Genomic DNA, 24,906 nt, shown 5'->3' with positions numbered 1-24,906 from the left:
CTATCTGGACTCAGTATCTAAGTGGATAACGTGATGCCGTTTGAGGCGAAAAGTACTGGGTTCGAGTCCCGGAGTGAACACCAACTCTGGAGTGTAGGTACATCCAGCTGACGAGTCCAAACAAGACGAAACGCGCGTCCTGGATTCTACTGCTAGCCAACATCCATCTCTGCTCATTTAGTTGGATAGTTCGAACAGTTTGTAAATCAGTGCAAGTGATTCAACTATTTTTCCATATTCATTAAGAAATGTGCACATGAACTGTATTTATACTGTTGAATAAGCAATTTTTTCTAATTATGGGCAAAATATTGTCTTTTAATACTGACAAGGTTCGGAGAAAAATATGAAAATAGAAGTTATGGCGTTACACGTCATTCAATTTGATTTGATTGCTATATTATCATATCGAAGGTGATTTGCTGGAACAATTTATAAGAATAATGCGAACCTCTCGAAAAGCCGTTAACCAGTTCAAATTAATTACATTTTGCAAGAATATAATGTAACCATATAACAGGAATGCATATGGAAATATAAATAAGTAGAGTATTGAAGCGCACATACACTTACTTATGCATAGTTCGCTAATAGATTGGCAGTCAGCAGACAAGTCCAGACGATTATCATAAACACTGGCTGGAAGTGTTTGTTCCACACAACTGGAATTATTATTACCATTATGATTATCGTTCTTGGTCAACAACAATGGATCCACTACATCGGATACCTGTAGTTTAGATGTAGACTGAGAATTTGATAACATAGATGGGAAAGAAGTGTGAATATTATCGGATAAAGTCGATAAACTTATTGAAGATTTTGTCGATATTGTATTTGGAGAAGAATTAAATTGATCGCCAATAGTAACTGATCGATTAGGATTTTTCAACCAAAGATGTACTTCTTTAAGATAATTCAAATCAGAATCATGAGTAGATAACTCTCCATTACAAGTTTGACTATCGTATTCTCGACATGATAAACAACGTGTAGTCCTAGGATAGTGTTCATCATTCGACCTTTGATTACTACTAGTAGCAGTGGTAGTAGTAGTAGTAGTAATAATAATAATAGCATCGAATCTCCCGAAAGCATCATGCCTTCGTCGGCTAGTAGACTCTAATGAATCATCTGGTCTACTAATAGATGATGAATCAGTTTGAATGCTTGTCACCGAGGATACATCCAATGTATCACTTTTATTGTTGAAATGCATATCTACGGTACTTGGATTGGTAATTGAAATAAGTTCCTAGTTAGAAAGGGGGAAAATATGTAAAAATAATGATATAGTTCATTTTTGTGTTAAAATTCATACCTGTATGACTAGTAAAGTAACTATGTACGAAGATAATATTAATTTTAGAGTCGAACTTAAGTGTTTTAAACTAATATCTTAACCTGTTGTTAGGGTGTAAAGTGTTATATTTGTTGTGTTAGTGACAATTCGGAGCCCAATTAACGCTTATTTTGAGTATCCAGTTCGGATACAACCCCATCGATGATACGTAGTTAAATATTCTTAACTAAAAATGGTAATTTAAAGAAAATATAAATAACAAGTTAGCACAATAAAAGGATTGACGAGTTAACAAGGAGAGAAACATGTAAAACACTGAAAATAAAAATAAACTACAACTCACTTGTATATGAATTTGGTGAGGGTGGAATGGAAATAATCAGAGGCAAGTAGAAATTAAACACTCCCCAGAAAATTTTCATGAAATGAATAGTGTAACTAATTAAAATACAATGCAATTTGTTCCCTTGATGACAGGCATTTTTAGAAAGTAAGAACAACAACAAACACATTATGAGCAATGAAGTGTATGTATTTTACTTCATGTACTCTTGATCTTCCTCTATATACGGATTGACTGATAGAATTCAGAAAACTAAGTATTTCAAGAATGTAATATTGTATGTGACATATATAGAGTCACTTATTCCACTACTGACAACTTCAACTACTTTTCCTATTTGCGTAAATTCGATTTTTAGATGAACGAAAAAGGGAGAAAGACCATGATTTAATGAATTCATTTTACTCCACAATCTTCGTTTATAAAAAAACTGATTAATTATGACGCACTATGCAATCCTCCAAATAAACAAATTACAGAAGTCTGGATGACATTATACAAGAGAATTTGATTTGTTTAACAAATGCTTTTTTGATGTATCAACAAAATAAATGCATTAGAAGTTGATTTGAAAGAAGTACTGATCATTATATCATGAATTCCGGGATGAGTGTAATATTACATATCTATTGGACGTAAAAACACTAAAACGTAAGTGTGGAGCAACTCTCGGTCAATAGGTTGCAAGGTTTGAGCCCACACTCGGACTACTTCGGGTTTAGGTATTTATTTATTTTATTTTAACACATAGATATTGGTACAAGGAGACACCAAATACATATGCGCCACACAGATCTCATTTGATATGTGTGAGGGCTGTGATACTGCCTGAGTGCCCAAACCGATTCAGATGTTTTTCTTAGGGGGCCACACCCGAAGTCTTCGACCTGAAGGTCTGATCCACAAGACGGTGGAGCAACGTAAAGAGATGCAGTCCCATGGTAGCCAGTGACCAGCGATTGGTTCATACGCCATTTGTTCCTTTAGGATACTGGAGCTCATGTGCACCATTGGTTTGGAATCAGGGTTTTGCAACTCCCCTAGGTGGACTCTCCATGTCCACCAACCCGGTTAAAGAGCCGAACGTTCACTTTTCGTCCTCTCAATTTCGTAAACAACACCCCCGCCACGAGAAGGCAGTGAATAGGACTTCCCTGGCAGAGGCTATATATGCGTGGCCATGTGAGAGCATTTCGAAAGGGAGAGCGGACTCTCCCTGTTATGACTTTATGTCCGGCTTTTTATCACGTGATTTATCCATCAATCAAAATGTGACTTATACAATCTAAGCACTGTGCCAAACCAATGACGTTCGGCCAGTATGAGCAGTCTAGCGTTCTTATTGGTCCTATGTCCGCCTAGCCCGTTCACTTGAGTCCAGAACACCAATACCAGCTCCCAATATGCGAATCATAAATTTCAAACATACTGTGTTTATATATCAAACAGACCGCAACGCATCATAAAATAGGAAATAACATTTGTACACAATAAAGCCAAAAAGTGGCTGTGAACGTGGGAGGCAGTAGTTAATAAACTGAGCATAATTTAGGGACAGTAAATCGTATAATAATAAATTATAGGTCAAAATGAAGCTTATAATAAGGGGAATATAAATATACATAATCTAATTATTGAATAATTATACAATAGGAATATTTATAGAATATTATTCCATTAATAGTCCTCGGAAGTTACCTGTAATTTAATCTTCACTAGGATATAACACTCCCCACTCTCGGCCGTACCAGGGCGTTTGGGGGCAGGTTTAGGTAAGATGATGGTAATCAATTACCATCATATTATCTCTCTGACACTAACAGAGTCCGTAAGAGCTGATTACACAGAAAAATTTGTATTTAGTACTACAAATTAGCATGAATAGCTACGAAGATTACAGTTCAGTATATGAATACTCTCAAATAGTTTAGTTCTGTTTTTATTATAGCCATTTCATAGTGTCTTAATAAGTCCCATCTTTCTAACTAAGTTGAATAAGCGTGAAAATATTGAGAATCCGGTACAAATTGCATTTTGAATGAAACAGTAGGGACAGAAGAATTAATAAACATCAAAGTGGCATAATTTATTTTTAAAAAGATAGGGGAAAATTTGTTTCAGACAAAAAACTACCATTACATTATGTGGTCTATGAAATCATGAAGATTTACAACTGAGGTAGGCGAATGCTTTTGGTGATGTTGAGTTCATTGAGCCATATGATCATAATTGAAAAGCTTTCGGAGGCGTTAATTCCCAGGAACAGTGGTTTTTATTCAAATCCATATATGTTATTTACAACACTGTATTTTAGCCAGACAATCATCAAAAATAAAGAATCATCGCACTGGTATTTTATACTAATTGAGGATTCCACAACCCTACAAGGAATAGAACCCAGGACCTTCAGACCTCGGAATGAGCATGCAAGAGTCAGAATCTAATAATTTATATTCCTATCTTCAATATTTAGCAATACTGTGCAACTACCATGCATAGCCATTATCAATATTTGTCTCATGACTGACACTAATGAACCCCACTACTGGTCACACAATTATTTGATTTCACTAACCAAGTATGTAAGACTGTCAGAATCACTATTACATATTCTTCTATGGATCTCCTACTACCCGTAAGACGAGAAAAAGTTTGATGTAATTAAATACTTAGAATGAATTAACAGACAACGACATTTAAACGATGACACAACTGAATGTAATCGAAGAGAAGATTGACTTTTCACCGAAAAGTTAATGAAATGAGTCAACATCACTGTATACACAGCTTTTTTTACATGAACTTAAAAGTACTAAATATTTAAAAAGACAATTGACTACGAGCAACTAATAAAAGAGGTTAGTTACATGTGATGTTTTATGTCTAATGTCATGTGCTATATATACTATACCCTTTCAAGTAACCCTAACAATTTTCATGTTTATATATCAACAAGTATTAGTTTTAATATTATTCTGATAGAATGAAACATTTCAATGTGGAGAAAAACAAGAGAAAGTGAATGTACAACATTAAGAGTTTATGTTGATGCGGGAAATTGAAAGGGGAGTAGCTTTGTGTTCAAATGTTTACTACAAACATCTTTGATAAAATTTAACAAGTTTTTTGTCTCATACAAGACACGGATTAGACTCCACTGGTTTTATCAGATTAAATTAATAAAAATGGTCATCTCTTAAATCTTAATACCTTATTTGTACAACAAATTACATTGATCAATAATGGTTTAATATTAATATTCAAAAAGTATGATTATTTCTATTAAATTACGACAGATGGAAACAAATTGAATAAGAATCCGCTGTGTATTATGATATGATGGAACACGTTATCTGACTATATGCATCGTGTAACCTGAGACATGTGTACATCAGTCCAATTGTTAAGCTTGGTTCAATTGAGATGAATAAGACAGTTACACTAATCTAACATTATTTCAAGCTGCTACACCACATTAACACAGAAAAATGAAACGTACCAACCTAAATCTCACAGTAACCGCATTCAGAGCCCCTCTAGGATTACTGTCACTTTCAAGTCCGGGTAGAGGAAAAATCACTAACCAAAAATATAATTTCAACTATTTAAACCCTCCCTTGGAAGTCAAAGAGTATTTATTTAGGAAATTTATAACTTCACATGGTGAAAGCCGAGATTTTTTAGGAGCCTTGAGACAAATGCCCCTTCTGAAAACCAGAGCGACAATTAAAACAGGTACATAAAATGTCTGGATGATTTGGGAGACTGGGAGGGCCATCCGAATAGCCACAAAATAAGAAGATAAAGCCTGGATCCGTTTGGAATAAGTGAAACTCAATGCACACAATCTAGACAAAAAAACAAAGTTCAGGAGAGTTTTTATTCTATGATAGTCACAGAGAAGTAAATATATCACACATACACAAGACGTTAGACTGAGAATGTTCAAAGAGGAACGGAAAGCACTCATACGACGGGTATCTCATGACTCCAGAATGATCAAGGAATCCTTCAAAACAAAGGAAAAGATCACACTGAATGTCAACCAAAGCTACGCACCCATTAATGATAGCAGCACAGACAATAAGAGACTGCAGTCCATACTACAGAAACGCTCAGGATAGGGAGTGATTATCCCGACGAGACCTAACGCCAAGGTAGAGATGGACAACACCGGATATAAACGCATTAGGTGGAGACAATAACTACGAGGAAGTACACATATGTATCAAAAAAATTCAGGTCAATGGAAGAACAAAGAGAATAGCTGATATAGCTTCAGATTACCACCTGGTGATGACTAAGCTAAAAATGAATCTAAAGAAGCATTAGATAATGGAAGTAGTAGTATAAAAATTTAATAAATCCTTCCCTGGAAGTGTTAAAAATCACAGCGAGTTCATGATAACTCTGCAACAAGTTCTAAGTCTTACAAGATCTGCTAAAAGAAGAAACCACCATGGAGAGCAAGAATGGAAACGAATTAAAGAATCGATAACTTGAGCATGTCAAGAAGTAACAGAATAAATAATGTGTTTTCGTAGACGGTTTGAAGAAGACTTGAGATAGGAAACACAAAAAAACTGTGATCAAAAACAGACGAAGAGAAAGCCGGAGAAAGATAAGACATAAGGTTAATATACAAAAGTAAATAAACGAGTGAGGAAGAATATTGTTGACAAGCGAAAATATGTAGAAGACCTGAGAGCTGTAGCAGAAAAAACTGCAGAAGAAGAAAATGTGAGAGAGCAAACAGGCTTGCAAGAATATATAGTAGATTGAAGGGACCAATTATGAATATAAGAAAACTTGTCACGGACGTTTAAGAGCAATGAAACAGGTGGATAAAGGACTTTGAAGAGCTCTTGAAACGACCATTATCACTGGACCAACCGGAAATCCAAGAATCACGCAGAACTCCCTGTAAATCTTATTCCATCAAGAAAACAGGGACCATCAAGGCCATCAGACAAATCAAGGACGACAAGGTGACAGTATGAAACAGCATACCAGCTGAAACACTGAAGCCAGGCATAGAGTCGACAGGATTCAGAAGAAACGGCAAGTACCAACGAAACTGAAAATAGCGATACTTCATCAAATACCGAAGGAGCTCAAGGACATCACACTACTATCAGTGTCAGACCAAGTTCTTAAAGGTGTTGCTGGATCGAATGGAAGATTCAGTAGACAAACGAATTTGAGACGAACAAGCTGGTTTTCGTAAGGATCGGTCATGTAACAATGGAAGTCATCATTATACATCAACTCTCTAGATTAGGCAAAAGCATTCGAGAGGGTGGATAAAAACACATTGTGGAATGTTTACCGATAATACGAAGTACCTGAAAAGATCCTCAACATCATACGCAACTTCTACAAGGAACTGAACTGCAAATTTGTGCATGAAAGGGAGCTTACAGATGCCTTCCACGTGAGAACTGGTGTCAGAAAATTATTCCCATTCTCCTTTCTCTTTTTGCTAGCTGTTGGCTGAGTGATGAAGACTTTCACATCTCAGAAGCAGCGCTAGACACGGTAGACTCTTTAGACAACTGGGACTTTGGAGATGATTTAGCCTGGTGGAGAAGATTTGTAGCTCAGGTGGATGATTTTGATGGAATTTTGTTCTCTGAGCTGGAGAACAAAACTTCATCAAGATGACTTAACCTTTCTATCGCATACACAGCAATAAATGCAGAGAATGAACCAGTGACGCAGTGGCTTCCACAGCAGTAGGTCTCAACATTCACAAAGGAAAAAACAAGATCTTAAAGCACAACGTGGTGAGTACCAACGAACCCACACTTGGTGACGAAGCTCGCAAAAACGTGGGAGCATTTACGTATATCGTGGGCATCATTGATAAACATGGAGAATTCGGTTATTTCGAGGTACGAACTAGGAGAGCAAAGGTAAAACTTCCACAACTGAAGAAAATATGGAACCCAGAAGTACTGCTATCCATGATTAAGGCCAGGATTTTCAACACCAACATTAGGACAGTTCTATTGTACAGAGCTGACACGGGGAGGGCTACCACTGCAATCGCAATAAAAGTAAAGAAAAATAATAAAAATATTTAGTCAAGGTAATGCAGATCTATTGGTCAGACACCATTAGTAATAGCAAACTGTAGCAGAGAACAGATCAGCCTCTAGTTGAGGAAACTATAGAAAAGATGCTGAATGTGGATAGGACAACGTTTGTGGAAGTCACTAAACTGCATCGCAAACCAAGTCTCAAGTTGAGGCTTTCAGGTAAAACGGAACAAACAGTGCTAGGAATCGGAAGCAGACATTAAGACCATAAAAAGAACTTAGCAACAACTGGAAAGGAGAGTAGTTTAGGACAGATTTGATTGGAGATCTCCGGTGGAGGGCGGCCTGTACTCTAGGTAGGGCAACAATCTTAAGTATGCAAATCTCAGAGTGGAAAAAGTACTAACATTTTTAGTAGGATTAGAAACAGTTAGATATCAAAATTTTAAAAAAGCACATGAAAATTATAGGACTGTGAGTCTGTGGAAGGACAAAAGGAGGTGCATCTACACCATTGTGACAGCTTGTGAGTCATGTTACCCAAGGTCTCCAACTGCAGGTGATAAAATTTCAATTGCATTTTAAATGACTTTTATCACAGCAACCGACTGTTATTGATGAATTAACTTCTATTAAGAAACTAGAGTATGAAGCAAGGCTCAGTATGTACGTGACTCCATAACTAGTGTTCATGTATATTACGCATTAGTCTAATGGGTTAACTAATTATAATATTAATTGTTTAAAAGGAACTGGATAAGAAGCAGGTATTATTGATATTACTGTTACTCAACATCAATTGGATTAAGCGTCCATGTGCAAAACCAAAGGTCCTAGGTTCGACTCCCAGTTGCTGGGTCGTGGATGGGAGCTGCTGAAGATGCACGTTTTAAAATAGGGTCGCTTATACTCATTGCTCTTTTTACAATCAATTGTTCGATATGGAAACAGAAAAAAAGATAGCTAGCCAGAAAGTAGATTTTGAGAGTGTACGTATGTTTAAAAGAACGTATGATTTAAAAGTAATATATGTAACCGGTAGTTATGATGAATAAACGTACCTTATTGTTTTCGTCACTGTCATATCCACAAAAACGCAAACAATCTGACGGTAAACTATGCCGACGTAATGAATGTGTTACAGAACCTCGATGATCTGGAAATATTTGTAAAATTTAACGATAAGTATTCTCTGAAACAGTGGATGATATATCACAGATAAATGTTGATCAAAATAATAAGATTGCTAGTATTAAACTTCGGTAAAATTAGACGAACAGATGATATATATATATATATATATATATATATATATATATATATATATATATATATATATATGTTTGATATGGAGTGCAACATAACCAGGCAATGAACGTCCACAGGCTACGCTATGGGCTTAATCTGATATATTGTAACAAATGAAGTGATATCATCACCGCAATCCAAAAATGAAAATGTATTAGCTCGTTTGCAAAGCTGTTTTGTTTTTGTCAGATAAGGAGAAGTGGAAACTCACTCATAAACTACCTGGTCCTGGCAATTCGAACAGTATCACTTACTGGATAAGAAATATCAGCAAAAACATTTATAATGAAAACTCATTCGATAAACATACGTTGTTCAAGTGTTTGTTCTTCGTATGAACGGAATTCAAAAGCATTTCAAACAATGAGTAATCAGTTGGAAAACTTACTTCTCTCATGATAAGATTTAATTCGACGATAAGCAAGTCTAGTAAAGTGAAAAAATTTCATAGCCTAAAAAACCTTGATATTTTATCAAACACTGGAACGGGAATGGTAGTCATCGATTTGATTCTCACTTATGGAGTTAGAAGTATATTTTACCACCATCAGAATGATCTCGATTAAATGCTCTTGACAGACAGCATCACGGTTTTCATTTTGTAAACCCGACCATGCAAGAACAAACACCGTATAGAGAAAAACTCTTTAGACAGGTGATGAAGACTGAGTAGTAGTGGATTGATACTAGGTGTCGTTTATAATGTAGTGCGAATCGCAGTCATTGTTTTGATATTAAGTTTCCATTATTTTAGCTCTTCTACAAATTAAGCACATACTCCCTCTATTTATAAATCATTAACAGTAGTGCATATTACCTTCACCCTTAACTTATTGAACAACACCAACCGATTCCTATTGTTTCACTAGCTTTAACTGCGATAAAACGCGTTCCATATTTCAACACTAGTTTCGACAAGATATTATTATCATTTTTGTATTCAATCAGAAAATACAAGTATCTGTATTAAAAACCAGGTTGTACTGGCAGAGAGTAACCAATCACGTCAACTACATTGATATTAAGGACTCGTTTACAATAATAAAAAAGTTGATTTAAGTAAAGCGTAGATACATATATCGCTAGATTGTTTTGCTTCCATATAAACAACAAATCAGCTTAACTATAATTGATTGGAATATAAGAAATTGGTGGATCGATAAAAAAGAATGTATGGATAATGACCTGCATAACAACAGCAGAGATAAGCACAAAAATATTAAATCATCTGTGAACGGAAAACACTACATGCTATTATTATCATCATACAATGTGCTTGCAATCAACACTATTTATGTGCAAAGATTGACTTTATGTGAAAGTAATTTCCAGTAAACATCTCCAAGGTTGTTCGAATTCTACACTTCATACTATTACCATATGAAGATGGATGATAAAACTTGAGTATCATTGCTAACCTACAAGCCGTAGTTGCGATTGGGAGGAAAGCAAAACTGTATTTCCTTGGTGCGACCGAGGGTGAAGAGAATTCCCATTTTCTCTTGAAGTGCTTTCATACGGCTACGGGTTTATAAACAGCCAAACGAATCGTACTGCCTTTATACAAGTGCGGGTTGTTAATGAATGTGAGATGAAAAGTGAACGTCTTGGGCTTAAACTGAGTTGGTGGATACGGACATTTCATCTAGAGGAGTTATGAAACCTTGATTACAAACCACTTATGTACATGGGCTTCAGAATCCTGAGGGGATGAATGGCGCATGAACACTTTTTTGGTTACCAGTTTACATGCCATAGCATCTCCTGACATCACTTTACTGCCTTGTGAATTAGACCTCTAGGACAAAGGTTCAGGGAGCGACCACCTAGTTTGATCTGGGGACAAGAGCAGTGTCTCAGTCCACAAACAAATGTCTAATAAATAAAATGTTTTCGCTCCTCCGCGTCATCCACACAAACGATATTTTTGAATAACTAGTTGCAATTATTAATAAATGAAAGAGAACGATGTAACTGGACTATTTACTACCATACTGTTAGTCGCAGAAGTTATGAGTTCATGCTAGTAATTTAGTGGTCAGCGAAATACAGACGAAAAGTAGTCACGTGTACAGATGAAGGTACCAAGTCATGATTTGTGGGTTAATATACAATCGTAACTGATCAGGGTCAAGTCCTATTTTAATATTAAGAATGTCATTCATAATCCTATAAGATGTTTTGATTTCTAATTATTAACTTTTACTCATGTACTATATTTGTATATGTATAGATGCGTATTTAAACATTAAAATTAAAACACGAATTTCAGCGAAGGGATCTCTTTTCAACGAATTTATTATCAAGCTGTACAATCGTATATACATGAAAATTATTATGACAAAAACATTTTAATCATCTTATTATATTCATCAAATCTATTGTTATTGTTATTATTCATATTACGTAATCTAGTATTATAACCTTTTTATTAACTGTGTTCACATTTCCCCACGGAATTAGTACTTTTACAAAAACAAAAATTTTCATATATATACGATTGTACATCTTGATAATAAATTCGTTGAAAAGAGATCCCTTCGCTGAGATGCGTATTTAACTGTTTATCCATTTAAATACTCCATATGAACTCATTCAAGAATCCCAACACGAATTGATCTCTTACTTCTTCCGTCCTATTAATTGCCGAGTTTATCAGCTGATTGGCAATACATCGCATCGTTATCCAAATTTAACATACAGTTGAAGTGGCCTAAAATAATATACATGAGATTATGCAAGACCAAGTGATTACAGTAGGAGTCAAATATGTTCCAAAAACCCATAGGCTTATTTTTTGAAATTCAACGATTATACACCGTTCAATTATAGTTCAACAATAAACCTTTGGGAAAAGAGTAGTTGCAAACATATCTGCCATTCATGCCTTTATCTACCTGTAGTTCGCGACATGTGTGTTTAATGTCATAAGTCAATATTACTCTGTATTGCTTGCCTCCCTGTGTATCAGATTTATCTTTAAATAAATGATTATTGCCTAACTTATCGAATGTAATCAACATGACAGGGATTCAAAACAAATCCACTTGGATCACTGAGAAAAAAGTAAACGGAATCAAAACGAAAATGCTCAATTTCCCAGTCAGAAAAAATGTCTGTTTACTTACGGCATTGTGAGCAATGACACAGCAAATAACCACAATGTGAATACTTTGTACAAAGATTATTATTGGAGTCCTAAAATAGACAAGAAGTTTTTTAATAAAATAATCTGCAAAGCTATTGAACTTGGTTTTAATACAACCAACAAATGGAATTTTGGTCTTAGTATTTATACGATATCATATCTAAGTAAGATGTGGCAACTTGACCGACGGAATTTAATCAGTACCAAGAGTAAGATGAAAATAATTGCCACTCAGTGGTCAGACAATTGACGTCTCGGTTCTACAGAAGGCTAGTAATCATGGTCTACGTAGCCCATTGGTAACGTATTTGACCAATTAAGGGGATAGGGATTTAAACCCTACGTAAAATATCAATTTTCTTTTCAAGACAGTAGACAGCACTCTGATGGGTGTTAATTAGCATGAAAGACTTTGAGGGCTTTTCCCTATTATCCCTGATCACTTGACATCAAAAAATAGTTAGCTTTGAATGTCCCGGTAAGTTTTAGAAGCTGTTACAATCGCATGTCATATGTTCACTCCGAGTAATGCGGCAAACAGCCGTGCCTTATGTACTCAAGTACGTTTGCACCTAAAATGATGTAGTAGTTGATATACCATTATCATAGAAGTCCTGAACGTATTACTGCTTCACATCAAACTCAAGGGCGATTGTAAAAGTTAACATTTTTTATCTATTTCCCTTTTACTTGTGTAAGGAGATACAATAAAAGGATGTTTCAGGTAAGACCATGTTGGAGTATTCTCACTGACCAATTTTCAATCAACCAGAGCTAAGGGATGGGCAGAGAACACCAGACGTCTCCTGTGTAAGTTTTACGTACACAGTGACATTTCATTACTATCCTAACTTCACTTGCTATTTACTCTGGAATACACAGACGTTCTGGTCAAATCGTATTTTAATTTGGAAACTAATCAAGTGAATCGAATCGTCCAAGAATACTAGGTCGAAGAAGACATAGTAACTTGTTTAGGCCCAAATTTCCACTTCAATCGAACATCTTATTTTCACCTTTACAAGATCATGTAAAGTGCACTTGACCAGTTTTATTTGTTCCTTTGATCATACCAAGATATGAAGACGGAAATGACCAGTCTATTCTTTTTAATTATAAATCATAATTACATGACATTGTACAACCGTGGTTTAATTCACAATAACTGTGTTAGATTTGTCTTTGTGTTGATATTATCCTAATTTGCCTCATCTTTAGCAAATGATATGGATACCATGAAATTGTACTTTACTGGTAAATATTATAACGACTTTTACTTATGTGGTTATGAATGAATTTATTGTTATATATGATTAATTCGTTTGGATTACAGAAAAGTGCGAGTATGTAGTTCGACCGAGTTTAATACTAAGAAGCGACTATGGTAATTTCCTTAGCATCTAGATAACTGGGAATATTTTTTTAAACCAGACTGTGAACAGATTGTAAATCAACGTTATCAGTCATCTGATTATGATGACAAAATCAAAATTTAACAAGACATATTACTAAGATAGATCATAGGGGTTATCACTACTGAATTCTTTAAACAACAGATTTATGCGCTCGGCTTGAGACCATAGTTTGTATGATAGATAAGGATACGACCTAACTGGTTAAACTGAAGTGGGAGAGGGTTTAAATCAGTCAACCATTGAATGAAAGTCAAATGTTTTGCCTACCAAACTACCGCTATATCGTGACTACATTAGTTGACTGGAATCCACACTAAAGTTCAATGTTCTCTTGCTTCATGAATTTTATAGAATAGAGAGAAAATAATTCACAAATGAACCAAACTTATGGATTGAAAATGGGGACGTAATTAGTTGGTAGTAGAATGTGATTTAGCTATGCAGATATATACAAAATTCAGTGGTACTGTGTGACTTACTTGATTGATGGAGCTTTGGTCACCGTGAAGACGACATTGTCTTGGTGCAGGACACAGCGGAACATTAGATCTGGCAGGAAAATTTAGACAGGAATGGTGTTTATAGTTAGATGGAGACTGTGATTTTCGAGGGGGCTTTTCCCACCCACTAAGGACATGTTTATTTGGATCTTTATACTGATTGGCAAGTTGAGCAATTTTTACTGAATGATCAGATAAGGCTTTTACGATGGATAAACGCTTATACAAACGTTGTCGCTGGTCAAAAGAGAAAGCAGGATGAAATGCAGCAAGTGTGTAAATGAGCATGATTTCATCCAAGACTTGCGGGTTAATAGTCCTTAAAATATCTACTGAAGACAATTCGTCATCACTGTCGTCTGATGAAACAGACCCACTCTTAGATGATTTACATTTTACAAGGGAAGATGTTCTAAACATGGTAGTCGATATTTGTAGATCATTCGGCGAATGTGTGTCACTCTCATCAGCCATTAACATTTCAAAATAACTTGTAGCTGCTGGTATATTTGTAGAATTAAGTAGTGAAAGACTGATAATAAGTTTAGATCGCAATGTTGGGTTGTTATTTAATATTATAAATGAGGGAGGAATCGGGATAGAAATCGGAGTTACTAAAGTGGAAATACCAGGATTCAATGGCACAGTATTATACAAAGTTAAAACACCATAATTTTCCATGGGTGCATTTGCCTGTATTTCAGAATCATGGAGACTTTCGTAATCTTGACGGGCAATCTCTTCCAAGCAGCTGCCGTAGAACCTTAGCTCTGGTGGCGTAGATAACTGAAGTAAGCCACAAACAAATTCTATACGCTTAGAAGCGGACAAATCGCTAAACCACTTTAAAACTTCAGGAACAGATGCATGAATCAAACGGAAATGTGATGGATCGAGCTGAGAGTCATAGTAACACACCATGACGTTCCTAGAGGAAAAATCAAAGAGTACATGTTTTATTTTTAAAATCTAGCATTTTATTTGTAATTGAAGTAATGTATCAGCAGATATAGATGGATTTTGTAATTCATCTTAAGCTCTGTTGCATATCCTGTGCAAAGTATTTAGCGGTTATAACCCATTAACGGTAGTAAATGCAAGTAAGACTCGTTGTGACTGATATATATATTGAATAATATTGTATTTAGATAAAACTGCCTCCAAAAGTAAGCAGGAATGGTAGCTTCAGCGGTACTATGGTGTGAACTCGTCATATATTGTAGAGTTATCGACTATTTGCCTACCTCATATGGAAGTGTAGCCGTTCTGATTAGAGTTCCATGGAAGTAGAAATTGATTTAGGTATTATGGACAATACCAATGATAACTTCGTAAAATAGTCTTTAGCAGGAATCAACATCTAGATGCAGCTGTGAGATATTCCAAATTACATCAGTCGTGACAGTTAATTAATATCTACCTATTTGGATAGGATTATACGGCAGGTGTTTTGAATATATATATATATATATATATATATATATATATACAACGCGGAACCTGGTACATGCGTGCACTGATTTAGGTTGCCACACTACACAACTATGTCACTTGCGTATCCCACGTTACCAATCGAGTTTCCCAGTAAGCCAACCCCGACATCAAGGGCTATAGAGGTCGATGAGAAAGTTATGGAATAATACTAATCTCGAAACTTATAAAGAAGTGTAAATCTTCGACGATATGTCTGACTTCAAACGGTGCCACTATAATTTACTAACAATACTCATGGAGCTTTTTAACCCGAGCCCGGACGTTTGCACTCTTTAAGTGACTTTCAGTGTTAACTATCTATTCGATGGCTGTTCTTTACCTTTGAAGGCGATAAGTGAGTGGATGCAATTCAAGACACTACAAAACCCATTCAGAAGGTGGCTGTTATTACCCTACAACAACATTGATTCTAGTGCGTATGAAGACCATTTTGCTAGTTTTCATCCTGCAAAATCAGTGCGAACTAACCAACAGAAGAAGAGAACAATAGTGATAACAGCCGCAAGCACAAGAAGGAATGGTAAGAGACCTCACAAGGTCTGAGTAAGTTTTCAGGAAATATTGGGGAAAACCCTAAATTTTCCTAATAAAATTAGGTTACGTCAAATTTTCCAAAAACCGACAAAAAATTCCTCCCATAAACGGTAGGTTGCACTCTACGTTTAGTTGCATACTAACGTCGACACACTTGTGATTTTGACTGAAATATGAAAACTTGGTATAGCGCATAATTGTGCCAAGTAATACTAAGCTTTACACACCTCACAGATAATCAGTGTCCTGAATCTTAGGAATTCGGGGTTTTCCCAAAATACGTATGGAAATCCGTACTTTTACTCAGTTTGGAGAAACTGAAGGGAGACATTTGGGAAATCCAAAAAATCCCAAGTTATTTTTGGTGAAATTTTTCCAGACCAGGTGAAATCTCGGAGTTTTTTTGTGCTATTTCCACAAAATTGGGAGATTGGATATATGAGCAGAAGATATATGAAGCAGTGGAGATCTCGCGTACAAAAAAAGTTACATTGACCAGTGCGTACTAATATGAGAATTTCCTAAATTTTATCGTCTAAGGAACATCGGAACCCGCTTGGAATATAATGAAACCTGATATCAGTATTACGTCCTGTGGAAAAAACCGGTATTTGAACTACTCGAGAAGTAGTGTATATATAAAATTTGTAACAACCCCTTATAAATGAAAAACTAAGGGTTCATTGCTTATATCTCGTCAGTAAAATAGGACCAATTCCGGCAGCCGAAGTCCTTACCCTTTTTTCACGCGCTCTTTAGCATCCACAAAGATTGAAACAAATGACTAAGAGTTGGCTTATGTGTCACGATCAGTGTGTGATGTTAATTACCATTACCGAAGATATTTTTCCTCAAAGTATTGAACCTTTTTTAGAAGATCTCATTGTTCTTTAATACTCAGTCGGAAAATGACAATATAATGTTAAAGAAAAAAAGATGCCATTTGAAGATGGTCGATTATTTACCTTTTGATACAATAAAATGCATCAGATGTATGTATGAACGCCCGACTTTAAATAAACTTGTCGAGTGTTTCATACATAAATGATCGTAGTCAAAGGAAAACGTGATGTGGTGGTAAATAAATCCCCAAAATAAATAGCTCTGTAAGTTCTCGACATTGGACGCTGACCGCATTAGTTTTAATGGACTCACCTAGCTGAAGGCGCTCGGTCATGCATCCGCACCAGATCACGAGTGGGGTCGCTGTGCTCAACATCCCATACAATCGCTAGCTAGATTAAATCGGACGATCCTCGATACATTGATAGCCTGTCAAATATATCTTCGAACCCATTCGCTTCTGTCTTTTGATTTCACTTGGTGGGTACGATTCATATTAGAAGGTGTTACTGGTTAAAGCGTTGTCAAACTATAAATGCCTGTGGCATCTTCATTGGTGAGCCCAACGTGATCTGGCACGCCAAATTGCAAACTGTCTGTTCCTTTTTGGAATTTCATAAATCATTGCTTTGTTTTAATTTTTATGTATTGTGGTTTTTTTCGTGTTTCTGGATTGTTTTCACTCGTTCATTCTCGTACTTGGTATTTCACCATGACTGAACAGACACCCAATGTACTTGAGGTAAGGACAATGTCCCTACCTTCGTTCCAACTGATGCCCTTCTGGCCAGACAACATCGAAGCCTGCGTCTGCTACGCTGAAGCCAACTTCTACGAGCATGGCGTGAACGGCACACGTGCACAATTCCTCGCAGTAGTCAAGGCACTACCCCGCGAATTCAACAGGTACACAATGATGTGACTTCCACTTAAGACCTGTGGATTAAACAGTCATAACATGACAAATCTATAGTATTAGGGTTAGGTCTATCATTACAGCAATACTAATAACGAAGTAGATCATAATTCAAGGGGTAATTATAACGAACCATTGTGTTCATGGCTGACTAGAAACGTAGTTTTATCGGTTAAATGTAGAGCAACTCTATCACTAGCGACGAGTAGCCAAAACTTTGTTAAAAGTGTGTATAGCAACGAAATATCAATATTAGACCCAAACTCATTGGACAATCCAAAAAGCTAAGGTGGATTCGACCAAGTAGAACTACGTCATGTTATGTGGCGTGGAAAGCCTTTTTGAGTCACCTGCATTAAAATATACCATGGACAAACTGTTTGCCTTTTTTAACTGGTTATCAAACGGTGCAAGAGCATTATGTAATCAGAAAATTTTCTTGCACAGAAGTAGCGTTCTGAGTTAGTTAATGCATTTCCAACATCCATCAACAAAGATTAACATGATTGATTTCAGAAGATAGTCAACGATCAGCATTCACTAACTGTTCAACGCCGCGACCTACTAACAATAAAGTAGCACCATTCATCAAGAAAACTCGATAGTAGGCCAATCTTAATCGAAGTCAAATGATAAAAGCCACGTCATAAAACACTAGAAAATATAACAGCTTGGTTATACGAGCCCTATGAGCACATTGAAATATATAATGTAAGAAGCTAAGGAATAACAGCACTCTCAAATAAACACTCTGGGAGGATTTTCGGCATATTTCTTTCATTACATCTGAGGGATATAAAGTTACTGCCCCAGCTTAAAACATCCTAACTAATATGGATAGATCAGTTTGACCGATACCAGTTACATATATTCAAACCCGAAGATGTAGTCGCCTACTTTGGAGGGGGTATAAAACTAAAATAAGGAATGATAATCTAATTTAAAGCCAAAACATTGGTGCTATATGTTAAATAGGAAACGAAAATAACACTTTCACAATATACGGTAGGAACGAACGTCCATGTCACTGTGGAACAATCAATTAGGTGGAATTCACCATTTTACACAACTCTACACATCATTGACTACGAGAAAGCATTTTATAGCGTTGACAAGACAACGCTATGGACGCTTCTTCGACACTATGGTGCGCCTGAAGTGATAGTCAACTTCATACGGAATTCCTATGGTGGACTAAACTGCAAAATCGTGCGTGTAGGACAGTTCACAGACTCGTTCGAAATAAAGGCCCGTGTCAGGCAAGGTTGCTTACTTCCACCCTTTCTCTTTTTCTTGGTGATCTCCTGGGTCATGAAGACGTCAACGTCTGAAGGGAAGTACGGGATACAATGAACAGCTAGGATGAAGCTGAACGATCTAGACTTCGCAGATGATCTGGCCCTTCTATCACACAGGCAACAGCAAATTCAGGAGAAGACAACCAGTATAGCAGCAGCCTCAGCAGCAGTAGGTCTCAACATACACAAAGGGAAAAGCAAGATTCTCCGGTACAACACAGAATGCACCAATCCAATCACAATTGACGGAGATGTGGAAGATGTAAAAACCTCTACATAACTGGGCAGCATCATTGATGAACACGATGGATCTGATGCAGATGTGAAGGCGCGAATCGGCAAGGCAAGATCAGCATATTTGCAGCTGAAGAACATATGGAACCCAAAACAACTGTCTGTCAACCAACATCATGGTCAGAATTTTCAATACAAATGTCAAGAAAGTTCTACTGTATGGGGCGGAAACCTGGAGAACTACGAAAGCCATCATCCAGAACATACATGTGTCTATTAACAGTTGTCTACGCAAAATAATTCTGATCCGTTGGCCGGACACTATTAGAACAACCTACTGTGGAAGAGAACAAACCAGACTCCAGCGGAGGACGAAATCAGAAAGAAGAGCTGGAAGTGAATAGGACACACATTGAGGAGAGCACACAACTGCGTCACAAGACAAGCTCTCACATGGAATCCTCAAGGCTAAAGGAGGAGAGGAAGACCAAAGAACACATTACGCCGGAAAATGGAGATAGACATGAGAAAAATGAACAAGAATTGGATGGAATTAAAAAAGAAGGCCCAGAACAGAGTGGGTTGGGGAATGCTCTAAACGAATAAAACAACTACTGTGAATGGCACTAACGCCACATCGTGGGAGAACCTATTGTCACGACCTGTATACTCCAGAGACAAAAATAACACCTGTAGGATAGTTTGGATCTAGGCCGTTACGAAAAAGCGAAGAGTTCTTCCAGCAAGTGAAAAATAACTTGAAAATAATCAACCTGACAGCAAATCGATGAAGCAAACGAAGCAATGGGATCTGTATTTAAGTGGATCAACGGAGATCTTGTAGCAACTCGGGTTGACTAGTTCATAGTCGACCGCAGTTGGCACGAAGAAGAAGTCAACTGTGAAAAGCGGAAACTTCGAACCAATCGGATGACATGGCTCAGCATTGCAAGAGGAGTGATTCTGTATAACTTCTCTCTACTTACATTAAATATATTGTTCTATCTCCAGCCTGAATGTGTTCTCTATGAACTTTAAACATGTTGTTAAATAGTACGAAACGATTAGTCACTGAAAACAAATCAGATCTTGGTTAACCAAAAGTCCGAAGAACGTCCGTAAGCAGTGGTTGGAAACGAAATCAAGAGATATTGAAATGGTAGTGGCTGTAAGTAACGCCAGACAGCTTTTCAGACTAATGGAAGAAACCGAAAGTAATAAGTCAAGTGTAAGTGAGGCTATTTTTGAAAAAGACGACACTCTTATCTACTTCCAGTCCAGACATTTAGGACGACGGGTGAAACATTTTAAGGAGCAGTCCATCTGGCCTTCAACCACTGTACAACTACCCACCATTCTCAGACAACCTGAATGGAACATTGAAGTAGGTCTCCCGACGCTAGCTAAAGTTTAGAAAGCCATAGCTAATCTGAAACGATGAAGGGTAGCTGGTCCAGATGGAGTGACCACAAAGGTCTTTAAGCATGGTGGTCCAATTTTAGCGATTAGATTGACTAATATTTTAGCTAAACTCTGGGAGCCGGACGTAATCCTATCTGACTGGTCGCAATCACTTATTGTCCCTATATATAAGAGAGGGTCAAAATCATCCTGTGACAACCATAGAGGGATTAGTTTGACTAACATGGCATCTAAAATATTAGCCCCAATAATTATCGGTCGCCTAACTAAGACTCGTGAACTGCAAACACGTGAAAATCAGGCTGGCTTCAGACCTGGTCGTGGCTGCATCGACCACATAATCCCCACATGGCCTACTGCTCAAAATAACGTTCTGGTCGTCCGAATTTTCAGGACCTGATTTCCTTCCAGGAGGTCCACCTATCTACTTAAAATACGCAGATGACATATTCGTGTTTGGTGAAGACGCTGATAACATGCAGAGTCTTTTGGTAGCACTGAGCAACAACACCAGGAGGTTTGCGATGCGTTTCTCTTTCTTTAATGCAAGTTATTACTTCAAGACTGGCCTGTGTCATCACCTGAACTAAGGATAGGGAATGAAGTTCTAAGACGCGTTGACAACTTCACTTGGAAGTCTGATCAGCCCTAATAGGTTGGTGTCTGACAAAATCTCTGCACGGATTCAGAAAGCTCCTTTGGCTTTTGCCAATTTATGTCACCTTATGGCGAAGGCGAGATATCCGCCTATCAAGTAAGGAACGAGTATACTGTGTGGTAGTTCGTTCTGTTCTACTTTACAGCTTCGAAATGTGGCCATTAAGAGTAGAATATACTCGTAAGCTACTAGTATTTGACCACAGATGCTTTAGAAATATTGCTGGCATCTGCTGGGATCACCGGGTAAGTAATAGTGTGGTTAGATGCAGGGTATTAAGGAATGAAGGCAAATCAGTTGATGAGGTTGTAAGTCTTCATCGACTGAGATAGTTGAGCCACGTGTTACGTATGCCTGAACACCGTTTACCACGACGCGCAATGCTGACTGGTGTTGGAGATGGTTGGAAGAAAGTTGTGGGCGGGCAAAACAAAATGTGGCATCAGTCACTGAAGTCACTAACTTCTATACTGAGCCATGTTGGTAGACGCAGACCACTTGGTTGGGGTCCGCGTGACTATCGTGACCAACGTTTGGAGACTCTGGGTTGCATGGCTCAGAATCGATCACAATGGCGTCGTTGTATACACTGTTTGTCTTCCCTTAAATCGTGAGATTAAAACAGCTTTACGTATTTCTTTCTAATTCTTTATTCCTGTACTATATCCTTATATGCAATCTTTCTTTTATATATTACCACCACTGAATTAACCACTTCTATGAATCCGGTGTTCATCTTGTTGTGTTAATGAGGTATGACAACTTGGACTGATGCATATATATATGGCTGGTCGTATGTTGTAACTGACTGACTGTTTAGGTCATGTCACAAGACACAAAGCACTATTTGATATGCTTGGATAGGCTGCAAATGGAATAGATTTTTTATCTATCCTGTGTAAGTAAATAAATTTTCGCTTTTCGATCACAACTTCATGTCTCCTTACTCTTTCAGTATGTGCGAAATGTAACCAATTTTCATCCACGCCTGTAATTAACGGACAGTCAGAGAAGCCAAAGGTTTATCTGGGGAACCTCAGACTTAAGGCCACCATCACAGTTTGTTGTCAAATCACCCAAGTTCAGTCGGCCCTGTACCTGACCACTACGAACTCTCAAGATTATAGGAGACGAATGTCTCATCCACAAGTCACGACGACTGAGGAGGAGTGCCTAAAAATTCGCTCGTTTCATGTTACGGGCAGAAATTCAGGCTTGAAAGTTTTGGCAGATATTGGTGCTGCTCTTAGTATCACTACTCACAACAACACCCAACTGTGTCGACAAACTTCACCACTTGCATATCAAGCTGCCAACAAAATTAAAATCGTAACTTCTAGGCAGAAAACTTTAACGCTAGTCTTCTGGTGTTCACCGTAGCCGATTTTGATCTTTTAATATTGGTAATGGATTTTTCGAAGAGATGAATTTTTAGTGGACACTAAAAATGACTTTCGACGCTGAATGAAACTTTGAGTTACACAAAAGTCAAAGCAAATCACGTCAATTGCCTAAATTTAAAATAAATTTCGTTCGTAACAACCGCAAAATTCTAGGATATACCCGCCGTTACCAAACTCAAAAAACCGAACCCTCAGCCTCCCAATGGTAGGCTGAAGCTAAGTCATACGATCAAAACTGAAGGCCCCACTGTGTTTTCTAGACTCAGGAGACCAGCAACAGATAAGCTTAAAAGCAATAAAGCCGAATTTCACCACATACTACTACTGGTTAATATCCCTCCCTTTGAAAACCAATAGCCACACGCTTTGTATATGTTCTCAAGGAAAAATGAAGGCGACTGGCGACCGTGTGGGAATTACATATCCATCAACCTTCAAGAAGGACCAGATATGTATCCAGTACCTCATATCCAAGATTTTACAAACGTCTTACATGATATAAACGTACTTACTGAAATTGATTTAAGGCATATATCAATGTCCCGGTATTTGAGGAAGATAACCCTAGGATAGATATTTCTACACTATGTCTATTTACATCCAAGTCACCGATACATTCTATATGGGACCGATAATTTATCAGTTGTTATTGTACGTTTCCTTTTGTACCTGGTTACTTTATACAAACGGTGTGCTCAGTTTAAACGGTTCTAATTTAAGAAAGAGAAAAAACTATATTAAAAGTACAAAATACCTCAAATGGTACAGCATGTACTATACAGTTAAGAGTTTCTCTAACACAAATGAACTTGCTAAACAACAAAAGAACTAGGTAGTACAAAAGTTTTCAATAACTGAGAATCAGTAAAAATATTCCCAACAAGATGGGATCAGATTCTACATTCAGGGATTCCAGCATCTTTCCAAGCAGACAGTCAAAGGTTGACAGTTACATACTGAAACATGCCGTGATCTTGGGTTTAGACAATGATGGAATTTCCATCTAAGATATCGTAGATTAGGTAGTCACAACATAACAAATCTACAATTTTAGGGTTAGGTCTATTACTAAAGTAGTATTGATACTGAACTAGACAATAATTCTACAAGTACATTCTAGGCCATACAGAGCCTAAAACAAATACTCAGTCAGACAGAAACGATGAACCTCAGGAGAAGCAGTAGGATCGATAAAGAAAATTTGGACTCCTGTTTAAGCTGTAGGGGTTGTGGTGTTTGTACGAACTAATAACTCCTTCGTACTTGATTACCCGCTGACTTCGAATTGCAAACATAATTCGTCCATTTGTGCCCATTTGGTTCTACTTGTTGTAAATTTCACTATTCCGGGAATTCCTAATTAATAGAATAGTTCGAATACTTCTAATTGCCGTGAAATTAGTAGTGTCAGAACATTATAACTCAACTTTTCATTTATTTCTTTATTTTTTATAGGCAATATATTTACTATTGTTTCGTACTGAACGTCGAAGAACTTTGTGTATCCGTCAAAAGTAATCTCACTCTCCACCTTTTATGTGCTTCGATCCAGATAAAGTCCTACCTACTATCAGTCCGGCTACTTCTATCGAAAAGGTGGGTAATACCCACGGGCACGAAAATATTAACAGTCCAGAAATGAAAAGAACTACCACTTATTTTTGACATTACTAGTGAAGATGCCACAGGCATTTATAGTTTGACAACGCTTTAACCAGTAACACCTTCTAATATGAATCGTACCCACCAAGTGAAATCAAAAGACAGAAGCGAATGGGTTCGAAGATATATTTGACAGGCTATCAATGTATCGAGGATCGTCCGATTTAATCTAGCTAGCGATTGTATGGGATGTTGAGCACAGCGACCCCACTCGTGATCTGGTGCGGATGCATGACCGAGCGCCTTCAGCTAGGTGAGTCCATTAAAACTAATGCGGTCAGCGTCCAATGTCGAGAAATTACAGAGCTATTTATTTTGGGGATTTACTTACCGCTACAGATCACTCCTCCCTCGTGTGAGGTAGTGATGAACCTAAGACATGGC

The 24,906-nt window shown here is 37.2% G+C and overlaps 1 protein-coding gene across 2 annotated transcripts in view; it reads right to left on the bottom strand.

The window, feature by feature from the left end:
* The window catches only part of MS3_00009190 (uncharacterized protein), a 32,770-nt gene extending 15,749 nt beyond the window's left edge, over window positions 1-17,021 (bottom strand). Inside the window, exons 1-5 of one of the 2 annotated variants that reach the window (XM_051217527.1) lie at window positions 16,824-17,021; window positions 14,038-14,986; window positions 12,124-12,193; window positions 8,749-8,843; window positions 574-7,688 (exon numbers count right to left, since the gene is read on the bottom strand). In XM_051217527.1, coding sequence (XP_051064941.1) covers window positions 574-1,219 — 646 coding nt within the window. In that variant the 5' untranslated portion in view covers window positions 1,220-7,688; window positions 8,749-8,843; window positions 12,124-12,193; window positions 14,038-14,986; window positions 16,824-17,021. The remainder of the gene's footprint in view (window positions 1-573; window positions 7,689-8,748; window positions 8,844-12,123; window positions 12,194-14,037; window positions 14,987-16,823) is intronic. The other variant, XM_051217526.1, reaches the window with a different exon arrangement.
* Window positions 17,022-24,906: the final 7,885 nt, after the last annotated feature.

This window comes from Schistosoma haematobium, chromosome 5 (genome assembly GCF_000699445.3).
Source record: "Schistosoma haematobium chromosome 5, whole genome shotgun sequence".
Lineage (NCBI taxonomy): Eukaryota > Metazoa > Platyhelminthes > Trematoda > Strigeidida > Schistosomatidae > Schistosoma > Schistosoma haematobium.
This window is presented reverse-complemented; position numbering and strand designations above follow the sequence as displayed.